The 13,862-nt window shown below is 37.4% G+C and overlaps 2 protein-coding genes and 1 long non-coding RNA gene across 5 annotated transcripts; 2 read left to right on the top strand and 1 right to left on the bottom strand.

Annotated features, from left to right (window-relative positions):
* The first annotated feature begins 37 nt into the window (after window positions 1–37).
* On the top strand, window positions 38–2,813 carry Ate1 (arginyltransferase 1). Of its 2 annotated transcripts, none has more exons than XM_018012087.2 (8): window positions 38–274; window positions 337–789; window positions 848–1,023; window positions 1,556–1,705; window positions 1,797–1,978; window positions 2,045–2,208; window positions 2,272–2,423; window positions 2,496–2,813. In XM_018012087.2, exons 1-8 carry the CDS (start codon window positions 190–192, stop codon window positions 2,592–2,594), a joined length of 1,461 nt encoding a protein of 486 aa, XP_017867576.1. In that variant the 5' UTR covers window positions 38–189; the 3' UTR covers window positions 2,595–2,813. The 2 variants fall into 2 exon arrangements, with proteins under 2 accessions (XP_017867576.1, XP_017867574.1); XM_018012085.2 differs by lacking the exon at window positions 1,556–1,705 and adding an exon at window positions 1,351–1,503.
* A 1,334-nt stretch (window positions 2,814–4,147) lies between these two features.
* LOC149268783 (uncharacterized) lies at window positions 4,148–5,258 on the bottom strand. The gene is made up of 2 exons (XR_016270687.1): window positions 4,777–5,258; window positions 4,148–4,480 (listed from the first exon to the last, which is right to left on the bottom strand). It is a non-coding gene; the product is annotated as an uncharacterized LOC149268783 (long non-coding RNA).
* On the top strand, window positions 4,243–13,570 carry LOC108616689 (sialin). Of its 2 annotated transcripts, none has more exons than XM_018012090.2 (7): window positions 4,243–4,440; window positions 10,610–10,677; window positions 11,771–11,916; window positions 11,985–12,527; window positions 12,601–12,880; window positions 12,942–13,183; window positions 13,244–13,570. In XM_018012090.2, exons 2-7 carry the CDS (start codon window positions 10,659–10,661, stop codon window positions 13,400–13,402), a joined length of 1,389 nt encoding a protein of 462 aa, XP_017867579.1. In that variant the 5' UTR covers window positions 4,243–4,440; window positions 10,610–10,658; the 3' UTR covers window positions 13,403–13,570. The 2 variants fall into 2 exon arrangements, with proteins under 2 accessions (XP_017867579.1, XP_089328500.1); XM_089472374.1 differs by lacking the exon at window positions 4,243–4,440 and adding an exon at window positions 4,511–4,757.
* The last annotated feature ends 292 nt before the right edge of the window (window positions 13,571–13,862 follow it).

The following is a 13,862-nucleotide window of genomic DNA, read 5'->3' as shown; positions in this document are numbered from 1 at the left end:
CAGCACTATTTCATAGCATCGATATATCGATAGCATTGCATACCATCACATTTATTTTATTTCGCAACAGAATCATCGGATCGGTGCATTGCATTCGCTGCAGATTCTTATTCATTTAAACTATAATACTCAAATAAAAATAATGTAAGAAAGGATTGCGCGAGTATTAGAAGAATAGTATACGCAATCATGAGTGTAAGCATTGTGCAGTACTTTGGCGAGCAGACAAACAAATGTGGCTATTGTTCGGGCACCAACTGCAGCAAATCGCATGGTAAGTGAGCTACAAAGAATTTATTTCCGAATCTCTTATTTCTTTGTGCGTGCGTCATACAGGTATGCATGCATATCGCTTAGCCTGCGAAGACTACCAAGACCTCATCGATCGGGGCTGGCGACGCTGCGGCAACTATTGTTATAAGCCACAGAATGACAAAACCTGCTGTCCCTGCTACACGATTAAGTGCGATGCTCTGGAGTTCAAACTGTCCAAGTCCAATAAACGCATTTTGAGGCGCATGAATAAGTTTCTGCGGGATGGCAAGCGTGAGCCGAACGAGCAGCAACATACGCCGGGTCAACCCAAAAATGGTGATGGCGATGACGTTGATGTGTCGGGTAGTGCAAATGAGTCTCAACCACAGCTACCTGATAAGAAGCCCTCAGTACTCAACGTGGAGCATGTTGAGAATTTAGTTCAGGCGCATGTTGAACAAATCAAAACATCGAACACCATTCAAGTGTCAGGCGACCCATCGGCGTCCTTGTTAGCCAACAACAAAATTAAAGGTAAGTAATGAAACATTTGCTCAATCTATGTATGTCGATTAAAGGGATTTTCCTACAGCATTTGCCCCCAATTTGAATCCGCCTCGGAAGAAGGCGAAACAAATGCGCATCGAACGCCGACAAGCCAAATTGGGCGTCCCGCATGAGCAGCCACAGCCGCAGTCGAAAATACAGGAGAAGACCTTAAAAGATTTTCTGTCTGCCCCCAAGGAAACTGATAAGCATCAGTTAAAGGTATGTATGTACGCCTATAATAATAACAATTTGAAATCGATAAGCGAACTTATTCGTATGCGGCTCGAGATAAGAGCAGCCACTAACTAAGCTTTGTATGTATCAAAGCAAGCTAACACTTAACTTTCTCGAGCTGCATGCTGGTTTATTTGCAAGGAATGATATTTTCGACAAGTGTTTAAACATTGCATCCGTTTGTGAAAATGTGTGCCTGTGTGTATTAACTATTATATTGTAAATAGATTGATTGATTTATGTTATGTATCACGAGTGCCCCATTGTTGTCCCTTTTATGTACACACATCGTATTTGTGCTATTTGTTGCAGATCGCCTTGGTGCCTGCCTCAGATACACAGCGCACTTGTACCGATGCAGTATTCGCATTGTATCGCAAATATCAATTAGTCATACACAATGATAATCCTGCACGCCTATCATTAGAAAGCATGCGGCGGTATTGGGTTAAATCCCCCTTAAAGGTAATTTTCAATGACTATCTGTTTCCTTTTTTTTTTTTTTATAAATCCATAGCTGCGTTTGGTGAATGTCGATGGTGAGGAATTCAAGCGCACGTTGCCGCAAAGCTACGAGCTGTATCAGAAGTATCAGATTGTTATACACCATGATCCGCCCAAAAATATGAAAGCCTACCAGGAACATCTGCAACACTCGCCCCTCAAGGTTGCCAATCAATCAAACAAGAAATGTTTAACAACAAATTGCAAGGATCATAAATATGCGATTCTAATCCGTATGTCGACATTATTTACAGCACAAAAAAATAGAGGATTTGCCGAACGTAGGCTATGGATCTTTTCATCAGCAATATTGGCTGGACACCAAGTTGATCGCTGTTGGAGTCATTGATATACTGCCAGGCTCGGTTAGCTCAGTTTACTTTTTTTACGATCCGGACTATAGCTTTTTATCCTTGGGCACATATGGTTCTCTAAGGTGAGTTTAAAGAGTCGAGTTTGCAAATAAAAATTATTAATATACTTATTGCCTTTCTCATTGTAGGGAAATCGACTTGGTGCAAACACTTGCCGAGCGAGTGCCCGCATTAAAGTATTACTATATGGGCTTTTACATTCACTCTTGTCCCAAGATGCGTTACAAAGGCAAACTGTCCGCTTCCTATTTACTCTGCCCCGAGACTTACGTTTGGTTCCCCCTAACTGATGGTAGCTAACAAATTGCCGATAATGAAAGATTTATGCTGACTTTATATTCTGTATTTTCGCTAGAAATACGCAACAAACTTGACGCTAAAAAGTATCAACGCTTAAATCCGGATGCCACAGCAAAGGACGTGAATGAGTTTTTAAATCAGCATTTAAATGATGTAATGCTGCTTATCAACCCACAGACCTGCATCAGCTACGGTAGATTCATACAAGTAAGTACTTCCTTTTTTGTTGCCAGCTCATCGAATGAAATAATTTCCTTTTTGATTTGCTTTTGCTCACAGAGGAATGACGGTGATGTCGATCGCGATGTGATTCTCGAGTACAGCAAACTCGTGGGTAGGGTATGTGCACAGCGCATGCTTTATGTGAACATGTCCTGAAAGGCATTCTGTTGACGAGCTACTATTGTACAAGGATTCTTTGATATATGCACCTATATTCATTTACCAACTAATTTAAATATATTTTAACTAAGTAGTGCAAAATTATGTCAATAAAATGTTCTAGTACGTTTTTAAATGCTTTAAATGCTGCTGTACCACTAAAACAACTCGAAAGCAGAGAAATGTTAAGCGAAAATATATTAATAAAATATAAAACCTGTTTTAATCGATGCATCCAAATCAGGGGGCTTGGTGTATGAAATATTGTGGATGTTAAAACACATGTTTCACTTACGGGAAACATTTTAGATAACTAAGAGGGCGCGAACACAAAGCGAATTAACAACTGTTATCAAAAACTCATCGCGGCTTATCTTCAGGCAGCTAAATGCATCAATAAAATTAATTATCTGACAACACATTCGCGCGTCCCGAGTAGGTTACAGCTTCTACTCGTAGTAGTCACGAGCATTTACAGTTTTTATCAGAGTCTCTCGCAGCATGATTAGATGATGATCTGTAGCCGCAGCGTGTGTGGGTAAGGAAGGGTTACTCTAGGTAACTCTTTGGTGACATTGACTTCAAATATACCAATTCATCTAATTTGACGACTATTGGATACTCTAATGAGGCTCACTTGGTCAGTTAACGCAAACAATCAGACGGCTTTGAATTATTTGATAATTATTTAATTTAGACTTGAAATAAATAACTTCATAAATAAGTTTAATAATTTAATCGTAATGTCAATGCTTCAATAAAATTTCAGAATTTTAGGTTGTAAAAAATATATTTAATTATCTCGTGCTAATTTAACGCTTGCTTGCCAAATTCGCAGGCATTTGTTAAACGCGCTAATTAAAAAATAAGTAAACAAAAATATTTTACGTATTAGTTAAAATGATGACTGGCTTTTGATAAAACCGAGCTTACGTCTAATTTTATTGTTAGACGCGGCATATACTTAGTGCTTCAATGAGCGACAGTACATATTATAATAGTAATAATAAAAATTGATTACAATCAGCATCAATCTAATCGTTAATCACTCGAATTACTAGCCAAATTATGCACACTTCACTTATTGTGAAGGGTATGCGGTAGTCAGTGCTTGAAACTCTTGCAGTTTTTGGGGAATTTCGTTTGGGTATGCTAAAAATATGCATAATTTTGAACTATAAGTTTTTTTAATAAACAAAGCAAACAGCTCAGCGCGTGTTGTTGCTTGAATTGGTTTGAAGTCAGGACTGTCAAGAATCTAGAAATGGACTTCATGTTTATGATTCAAGCTTAGTTTGGTTGTTTCCGTTACCATAAAAGCCACGAATTCGTCAATATTTTTGAACTCATAAATTCTCGATGGTGCAATATAACACTCGATTTTTTTTAGAGTTTATGTCTAGCGCGCTTTCAACACAATGCTAGAGCTGAGAGTGTGTGAGAGAGAGGGAGAGAGAAGGAGAGGGTGAGAAAGAGATAGAAAGAGAGAGTGAAAAAGAGAGAGAGAGAGAGAGAAAATCTGCTAGCTTCGCAGTCAACAACAATTTAAATAATTTTTCACCGTTTATTTTTATTTTTTTCAGTGTTGGCCGAGGTTTTGCTTAAAACATCGTCGACATCGCCGTTGCCGTTGCCGTTGCCGTTGCCGTTGCCGTCGCCGTTGTCGTTGTCGTTGTCGTCTCACATAAGTAAGTGAAGTATATATGCCATTGGCTGTTGGCGATTTAGCTTCATTCGTTTTGCGGCATTCTCAGCTGTAGCACCTGCCATCCAATCCAGTAACTCCCAAGCCCAATATATATTTAGCTGGTGGCAGATCGGGCGCTAAGCGCGTATCCAAAATGTGAGTGTAGTAAAGTGTGTGTGTGCGAGCATTACTTAATCTGAAAATGAACAATTTGCAAAAGTTGAGAAAGGACTCAAAGCGAATAACAAAAAAATAACTGATCTTTAGTCGCACGCAATCTCTCTACAAAGTGTCATGGAAAAATTTCTTGCATATCATTGAAAGTGTGCCATGTCAACAAAATGCTTTGCTCTCGTATCGAAGATCGCAGTGCTTAGTCAGTTGGCAAGTGGGGCAAGTGCAACCAGCTCGCGGAGCTGAGCCCAAATGGGGGCCAAGGAACCTCTTGGCTGGGAAGAAGACAAGGAAGTGAGGTGCTTAGAGATGATTTACCAATTTGAATCCAAACAGACGCGCTTTAGACTTTACATTTAAATTGTTTGTTTTTAAGTATTTCTCATATTTAAAGTTGCGTGTTTTGATTTGCTATAATATATGTTAGTTCATTTATAAATTCGAATTTCAAATAGCAACTAGTTTTTTATTTATCTCTCTTTTTTCTTTAAATCTTTAAATATTTTACAATCAAATTTCAATCTGCTTGTTGTTGCTTATTTTAAAATTCGCGTTTGAGATGCGCTCCGCTTATGCAACATTCGAATGTCTTTGGAAATATCTAGATATTTTTTTCACTCTCCAATTCAGTAGCATTTTATTTGTTAATTTATTGGAAAAAATGATGTTTTCCTTTTTGTAACGTGCCATTTTTCACATTGATTTTGCATTAATCAAGTTGCTAATTATATGATCAATTATTTTGACTACTTCGCGCAAACAGTGCTACGAATTTATTTTGTGTACCATGTAATTGCGGGTTGTGCATTTCGAAATTTAATTATAACGTGCAAAAATGTGATTCCATGGGTATTAGTGCCGTGAGTTAAATTCAATTCCGTTGTCTGAGAGTACGTAACATTTACATTCAAATCAAATCAAATCAAATCAAATCAAATACGATTGCTCCAATCGGGAGTGCCCGACAAGCAAATACCCTGAATACAGTATCAACTGTTGCTGCACGCATTCTAGCTTAAATCTACACACACACCCACAAATATACATACATATGTATGTATGTGTTAGGTGTTGTTCGTTTCGCACTTTACGCCTACGCTGTTCTTCTTCTTCCCTCGCCTTATGTGAAATACGTTATTGAATAACTTCGCTGTCAACCGTTTCATTCATCAATTGGCCATCAAAATATGTATGTGCGCCACTTTCTAACTTCAAGCATCAGATTTGCGTCCAAATTCGGAGGGACTTGTAGGAGAGACCCACAATCTGAAGAATAATTCATAGGTGTGTAGGATTTTAATGGATATTGTGGTACCTGAAAGTGCGGAGGACTATTCCCTGGACAAAAGTTCAGAGATCGGAATTACGCATAAGCACGCTCAGGGGAGTTGATTGACACTACTGTTGATCCTCATCTAGCTTAAATATATGTAGTCTACAGATAAATACAAACTAGATCGACTCTACTGTTGATCCTTATCAAGTTGCATATCCAGATCCTCATCACGATCCTCATCATTATTCTCGCTCACGCCTTCTTTAACCTTTCTGTTACGATCACTTCAGCAAAACCAATATACCCTGAATACGCATTTACGATGCGCTCGGAATACAATAAAGCAAGAATAACTACACCTAACTGGTACATTACACATATTTGAATTTTATGTGATATACGGTTCATTGCCATTGAATTAGTTTGCAGAAAAAGCTCGAAAAAAGGCAAAAACAAAAACAAACAACTGTGCTCGATAGCCAAACAATCTGACTAATGTTGATTTGTTTAAAACGTTTTTTTTTTTCTTTCAAAAGTCAGTAAGAGACAGAGAGACAGTAAGAGAGAGATGGAGCATGAGAGAAGGAGAGCAGGAGAAAGAAAGAGAAATATAAACTACCAAACCATGTCAATTGTGAGCTCATGTCTTATGTAAATGGTTTCTGCACGCGTGCTATGGATGTATAATACGTTATATATATATATGGGTATTATGTTTATGTATATCGCACAGCTAACGGCTTAATTGTGCTCTATGGCCAAGATCCAACTCTGATATCGTGATACCACAGTCGCCCCAACTCCCGCTGCAAGTGTTTGTTTTCGTTGCTGGTAAATCAAATCAATATATGCCCAATAAATATCGTATAGCGCTGCAACAGTCCATGCGTAGGTCCGAAAGTATATTATTTTGTTACTTTACAGCTAATTGAAGATTAAGCTAACTTTAATGTGTGCCATTTAGGCTGGCCCCGTTATCAGGCCACCATGCCCGATCGTATAATTTACAATGACGATTTGTTTTCTATTTGCTCTGCTCGTCATATAGAATCATAAATTTCGGAGCTGATTTTATAAAGCCAGGCCAAAATGATGTTGATAAGGCCCCACGCTCCCGATTAGTTAATTAGCCACATTCTCAAACCTAATTGCAGTATATATAGTTACAGCCCATTTGGCTTTTGTTTGAGAGTTATTGCATTAAGCGTAGATCTTGAGTAAGCGTGAGTTCCTTGGCTACCTGTTTGCTGTAGTTAGAGCCTAATGTAGCTAATGGAGACTCAGTAATATTAACACTTATTTTAAAGACCGAGTCAGAAGATTGTACAACTGATTTATCAGATTAATTGCTCCTAATCATTGTTGGCTTACAAAGAAATTATTCATATAAGTACGCAGACACGACCAAGCTTATAAAGTATTTATATGTTGATTAGGATAATTGGACGGTCTCTACTGCCTCTTAGTACACCTGGTTTTCCCTTCATTCCCTACAAATCCTACAAATATTTTTCCATTTTGAAGCGTTTGGAACAAAAAAATTAATTTTTTTATTTTTATAAAATAATTATGGATAGTTCTAGCATTCCCTCTTAATCAATATCAAGCTTGAAACAGAGAAAGCTGTGCTCTAGCACATATGTATATGCATACAAAATATTCAGAAGCTAGGCACGGAGTTCATGTTATGTTCCAGAGCAGATCGTGTTTCTGTGCTGTTTTTATTTTAATTATGGAGGTTTATGTGTTAAATCAATATTTCATATTATGCAATTCCGTTTGGGGAGATATCATTAATCACGTTTCACGTTAACTTTTTTTGCAATAATATATAACAATATTTAGAAGAATTACAGTAAACATTTGAATGGCATTTAAACAATCATCGCATGCTCATAACAATATGTTTTGTTGCACACAAATATGGCGTTTAGGATATCAGGTGACTTAACTAGTTGGCTTATTAGTTAAACTAACTAATTAAATACATATTAAGCCAACGTTTTAATCAGATTCTCTTTGTGATTTTAACTTAAATATGGCACATCTTTAGTGCGAATTCTACTTTTGGGATGTACATAAAAGTGCCGCAAATGCTAATTCACGTCACGTCGTCCAGCGTCTATGGATAGCTTATTTATAAAATATACATTGAGACGTCATAATTGCATATATTTAACTTCCGATCAAGTTCGTCTACCCAGAAAATATATAAATATATATTTTTTAATTTTTTTTATTGAGCTGTGGGTTTTTGCCGTAACATGATAACCCAGTATTAAGAGCTGTGGGGCTATATACTTTATTCGCCTAGTTGCTTTAACTTTTGATTTGTGTTCTTTATTGTTATTGTGTTTTTTTTTCCCCCCATTTTAATTTGTATATTATTGTTTGATTTGGATTTATTTCGTTCATTGAGAATTTTGGTTTAACCTAGACTAAGTCCAAGACCTAGAAGATTGCTTATCACAGCAAACCACCTCAAATATATTTTTATGGAGCTACTCTAAAGCCATTAGCTTAGTTCTTGGAGATACGAGTTCGGGCAGGGGTAATCGAGTATCGATAGTGGGTACAATAACTGTTAGTACTCTAAGTAGTATTCCAATGAATAGTAACTGGTAATATAAAATAGTTTAGTATAGTATTTCATTACACTATATTTTAAGCTATATATCATTTTTATGTGTGGTAAATAAAGTCCGTCTGTTTTTCTCCCTTTTCGTCAGTATAAGTCCTCATACTGACATCCGAGATGCCTTATAAATACTATTCATAAATTTATTAGATATTCATATTAGGATTTTATTATGGGAAATTATATTGCATATCGTAAAAACTTGAATCATGAACTCCGATCAATTGGCTATAATAATATTTTTCATAAAGTCGGAAAATGAAAATGAGCTATTTTATATCTTGTGCTAAAGTACGTATTCGCCTTTTATAATGCCCTATAAAGGACCTGGGAAATTTCATGATTATTATCACAGTAATTTGATAACAGATATATTTATAGTGTTTCGAAAGAAGAATCAATAAAGATTTTTTTGCATTGCTACCGGCTCAAATGTTTCCACTAAAATCACGCCTCCTTGGCTTAGGGTATTTACTAGTCGGGCATTGCCGAAAAGCTTTATATGAAATTTTGAATGATTTACAGAGTAGCTGCTATCTATCAGACGACTCTTTATGTGGGCAGGCCGCTAGTAAATTTACTTGTTTCGTTAGCTGAGATTTCTTTAATTTTTGCAATTAATGCCTCTCGAGTTGTTATGAATGTGTGTCATGTGAGTTACGTAAGGGTAAAGGATGGCTCATCGTAAATTTCCCACTCAGATGAACAGCCTTGAATATGAGCTGTGGAAATATATCAGATTTTGAGAGGCGCTAATTGAAATTTATGAATATTTCTCAAATTTAATTGAAGTGTTTTAAATTTTATTACATTTTGCCATTTCCAGACGAGTGTGTGTGTGTGCCTAGCTCACTGTCGTACTTAACCCTGTCTAACTGATATGTACACACGTAAATTAGACGAGGCTGAATGCCAATTGGCGAACTGCATGTGCAATATTGTGAATGGCTTTCAAACAGCTGTCCAAATTGTATCCGATATTCGAATTCGACGTGCCAAGGGCGTCATTATATACACAAACACTCTGGTCAAGTATTTTTGAATTTGCGAATGCAATTCTAGATCTCTCTCTAATTTTTTTTTTATTTTTTTTTTTTTTTCGGGATTGTATCTGAACAATTTTGTACCGGAAATATTTTACAAAAATATTTAGTGTGGCGTGCTTGGGTGCAATTACCTTATCAAAAGGCTGCTTCAATGACCACAATGACGGGCCACTAAATATAGTATATATGCAGTACATACACACATAAATCAAGAATTAAATCAAAAACATTTTAAAAAGTTGATGACAAGTTTTTTTGGTATTGCGATTTGTCATGTTCATAACTCAGTTTGGCGTGAATGCTGCTCACGTGCCTGGCCAAAATGGTAGCGAGACGTGCTTAAACTGTTTGTCAACTAACAATAGGCCCATATCTCTTCGATGTCGCTAATATATGTAGATATGGTAACTGTATTCATGTGGCACGTGTTAGCCAAATTGTGCTTAAAAAACCCGCTCAAAAGATATAAAATAGAGCTAAGCTAGCTAGAGAGAGATGCAGGTCGATCAGGTGATTCCCCAGTTTGCGCAAAAAACGAAGCAACAAAAACAAATCCCTTCACAATTTCACTGGTATTGTCTATAATTTGAATTGGAACTTATTAAATCTGGGCTCGCAACTCAATGAATGCGAAGAGTCGATCAATCTGTCGTGAAGAATTCATTTAGAATAATCTGTAGAACTCATTTGCCAGATCGGCTGTTAATTACCTCATAAAAGCTTGACTGGGGCATTCAAGTTACGTAGAGCTCGTTAAGCTTTACAGTTGGCATGCTTTGAGATCTTATTAAAAACCATGTGAATACCCTTAGAGTTAAAGTTTTCTTAAAATTTTAAATACCATTTTAAAAGTCAGAACTAAATTATAATTTTAAACTTGTGCATTTTAAATATTTCTGCATAGTGAAAAACAAAACAAAGAAATAAGAGGCGGTTTCCTTTTATTTAAATAAATCGAGTGTATAATGCTTAAGTTGATAAAATATTTATTTAAGATATCTCTGCATGGAAACCTGAACGAAAATGACACAAAAAAAGCGAAAGGCAAAATTAATAAATAAATAAATCCGCATTCTCGGCTTACGTTAAATTGTGGCACTTATTTAAACTTGAAGCAATTTGATTGCGACTTTCCTCAGGTGTAATGCATAATAATAAAGTGTTCAACTGCTTCCTCTTATCATCTTTCAGTTGATATTGACGTGCGGCACAGCAATAAAGGCAACAATAATCCGGCAAAATGGCTGTTATCCCCTTCTGTAAGTAAACACACATTAAACACACAAATATATGCAATCCAAAATAAGATTCACGTGCAAAAAATTATCTGAGCTGTGGGCTTAATGAAACGCTTCAATATTGAGCGTTACGCAGGCGCCGTTCATTAGAGGCCCTGAATAAAATAAGCAAAGTTGACGTTGACAGAGCCGTCGATATGCCGCTAATTGCTCTAACGCTCATGTCAAATTATAGACGGGATGAAAATGTGTAAATAAATACAAAATAAATATAACAATATTTGTAGCAAAATAGACAAAAAGAAACAACAATAACACCTACGGCACTAGCGACTAGCAATACGCGCTCAAAAGGTGCTTTAGGTTTTTGTTTCGATTGAACTCTTCTGAAACTCTCGAATGTGAAGATAATTGCTACCTACTTTTGAGAGAGAGTTCGTCAGCAATTGTAGATTTTTCTAGATCTAACAGTAAATATACATGTATATCTTCTGTGTTCTCTTCTTGAATCTCTAATTAAATATATACAAATTAATTTTGAATATATAACTTTTAAAAGACTATAAAGAACATTTTTTCATTTTAATATATAACTATAAAAACCAAAAAATATACAACTAAATATTTTTCATTAATAAAATTAATCTAGGACACGATATAAGTACAAAGTCTTTATTCAAATGTTTTTTCTCCTTTTTTTTTTTTCAAACAGCTCAGAGCCAAAACTTTTGTTTTTAGCTTTTATGATATTAAAAAGTGATCAAATAGTTTAATAACTGATAATAGTTTAATTGAATATAATTATTTTACTTTTAAAATTGTCAATATTGTTATAAATCATTCTTGTTCTTAAGATTGTTATTCAATAGGTCGAATTATAACGGTTTCTCTCTTTTTTCAAAATCCATAATCCCTTAGATTTCTGTTTCTCTCTTTTTTCAAAATCCATAAGCCCTTAGATTTATCTCTTTCAGACAGCTCAATGAGATTTTAAGAAATGTTTTAGCTCCTGAATAGATATTAAGAGAGAAGCCAGAATCACCCATTCAATTGACAAATGAGTATAGCAATTGAGCATTATTTATATATGCAAATATTTGTTGTTATTTGACAGTTTACGTGCCAAAGCGCGTGATTGTGGCCATAATGTTGTTCATGATGTGCCTCATCAATTATATGATGCGTGTGAATCTGTCGATCAATATCATTGCCATGGTAACGGAACGAGATGAGAATGGAACACTCGTGGAGCAGCCAGATGTGAGTAGTGGACTGTATATCTCATTATCATTGTATCTTAATTATCACTATCCGTTTCCTTGTTATAGTATGGCGTGCGCTACGACTGGACGCAGCAGGATCAGGCCCTCCTGCTGGGTGGCTATTTCTATGGTTACATGATCACCTCGTTGCCGGGTGGCACGCTGGCGGAGATGCTCGGCGGTCGCAATGTGGCTGGGTATAGTTGCCTGCTGGGCGCTTTGCTAACCGCTCTGACTCCCTTGGCCGCTTCCTGGGACAAGTACGCCGTGTTCGCTCTACGCTTTCTGATTGGTCTCGTCTCGGGCGTTGTCTATCCGTGCTGTCACAATTTGGTCTCCAAGTGGTCGCCGCCCGATGAGAAGGGAAAGTTCGTGGCCTCGCTGATGGGCGGCACCTTTGGTACGGTCATCACGTGGCCACTGTGCGGCCTCATCATCGAGGGTCTGGGCTGGGTGTGGGCCTTTTATGTGGTCGCTGCCTTTGTGGTCGTCATAGTGGGCTTGTGGTTCTACCTGGTGAGCGACACGCCCGCCCAGCATAGCAGCATCAGCATCAAGGAGCGGGAGTATATTGAGAACAGTCTGGGCGGCACTCTAAGCAAAAAGGCGGTAAGTATTGAGAGGATTTAAGATAGATTACCATCGAACTGATTGATTCTCTTTCAACTTCTTGTTCATCTAGAAATGGCCTCCATATAGACAGCTCATCGTCTCGATGCCTTTCTGGGCGTTGACTCTGTTGCACTATGGTAGCATGTGGGGTCTCTTCTTCCTGATCACAGCCACGCCCAAGTTCTTAAGCGAGGTGCTTGGCTTCAATCTCTCCTCGGCTGGCTTCCTGTCCAGCTTGCCGCACATTGCGCGTCTGTTGGCTGCGTTTGCCTTCGGTTCCGTTGCGGATTGGATTCGAAACAAGGGCTGGTGGACTCTGACGTTCACTCGCAAATTGTTCTGCGTGCCTTGTAAGTAAAAGACTAACCTGTCTCCAATATGAATATTAATCCTCTACTCTTTGGCTTATAGCTCACATCTTGCCCGGCATTATGCTCATAATATTGGCACTCTGCGGCCGCGACCCTTACGTGTGTGTGGCCATTATGACCATATCGCTGGGCTTCAATGGGGCTGCGACCTCCACCAATTTGGCCAACTCGCAGGATCTGGCACCCAACTTTGCGGGCACCATGTACGGCATCATCAATTGCCTGGGCACCACGCCGGGCATCTTCTCGCCACTGATCGTAGCCGCGTTTACTGAAGAGAAGGTGCGACTAAAATCTTAAATTAATTAGACTTTTCGTTAACTAATCTTTTGATTGTTGCAGAATACCATCGATGAATGGTTCTGGATATTTATGATTGGAGCCGCTGCCTACATTTTGCCTGCCTTATTTTTCTGGGTGTTCGGCTCGGGGAAAATACAAAAATGGAATGAGGTGCAGACCACCGAGCCTAAGGAGGATGTCGTCAACACAAAGTTGTAGTTTGTGCCTTGGCAATCAGCTGTGATTTCGTAGTACTCTATGTATATATATATGCCATATTATTATGTCGTATGTACGTTTGTATATATAAGCTAATGTATGCACCTTTAAGGGGTGCACTAATAGCAAATCCTATTAAACTTAATGCTGGTATTTATTACTTTAAAAGTATATTGTTTTTAATTTAATTCTCTCGCTTGAACAGATATTATATAATTACCTCAAGTTTAAAATAATTACTGCATAAAAATATACATTCGATTGACTAAGTTTTCCCATCAAGATCTTGACACCCACATTGTGTAATACTCACGTTTACTAGAGATATTGAAACCTGCCGACATAAACATATAAAACGTCAAATTGTTAACGGCCTTAACATTTAGCTTTTTTTTTTTTTGGTTTGTTTTGTTTTGCTTTTAGAGGGGAAGCCATGCGACTGGTTGCGGTCTCTGCAAAC

The sequence above is a fragment of the Drosophila arizonae genome, chromosome 5 (assembly GCF_054131065.1).
Source record: "Drosophila arizonae isolate 15081-1271.41 chromosome 5, UAZ_ARI_1.0, whole genome shotgun sequence".
Classification (NCBI taxonomy): Eukaryota; Metazoa; Arthropoda; class Insecta; order Diptera; family Drosophilidae; genus Drosophila; species Drosophila arizonae.
The sequence above is the reverse complement of the archived record's forward strand: the minus strand, read 5'-3'. Positions and strand labels throughout refer to the sequence as shown.

Bases quoted from the DNA above. Each gene is read 5' to 3' on its own strand.
- Ate1 (XM_018012085.2), top strand. From the start codon at position 190: ATGAGTGTAAGCATTGTGCAGTACTTTGGCGAGCAGACAAACAAATGT. The intron at 790-847 runs GTAAGTAATGAA...ATTTTCCTACAG, and splicing joins AGCCAACAACAAAATTAAAG to CATTTGCCCCCAATTTGAAT. The intron at 1,979-2,044 runs GTGAGTTTAAAG...TTCTCATTGTAG, and splicing joins GGCACATATGGTTCTCTAAG to GGAAATCGACTTGGTGCAAA.
- LOC108616689 (XM_018012090.2), top strand. The intron at 11,917-11,984 runs GTGAGTAGTGGA...TCCTTGTTATAG, and splicing joins CACTCGTGGAGCAGCCAGAT to TATGGCGTGCGCTACGACTG. The intron at 13,184-13,243 runs GTGCGACTAAAA...TGATTGTTGCAG, and splicing joins CCGCGTTTACTGAAGAGAAG to AATACCATCGATGAATGGTT.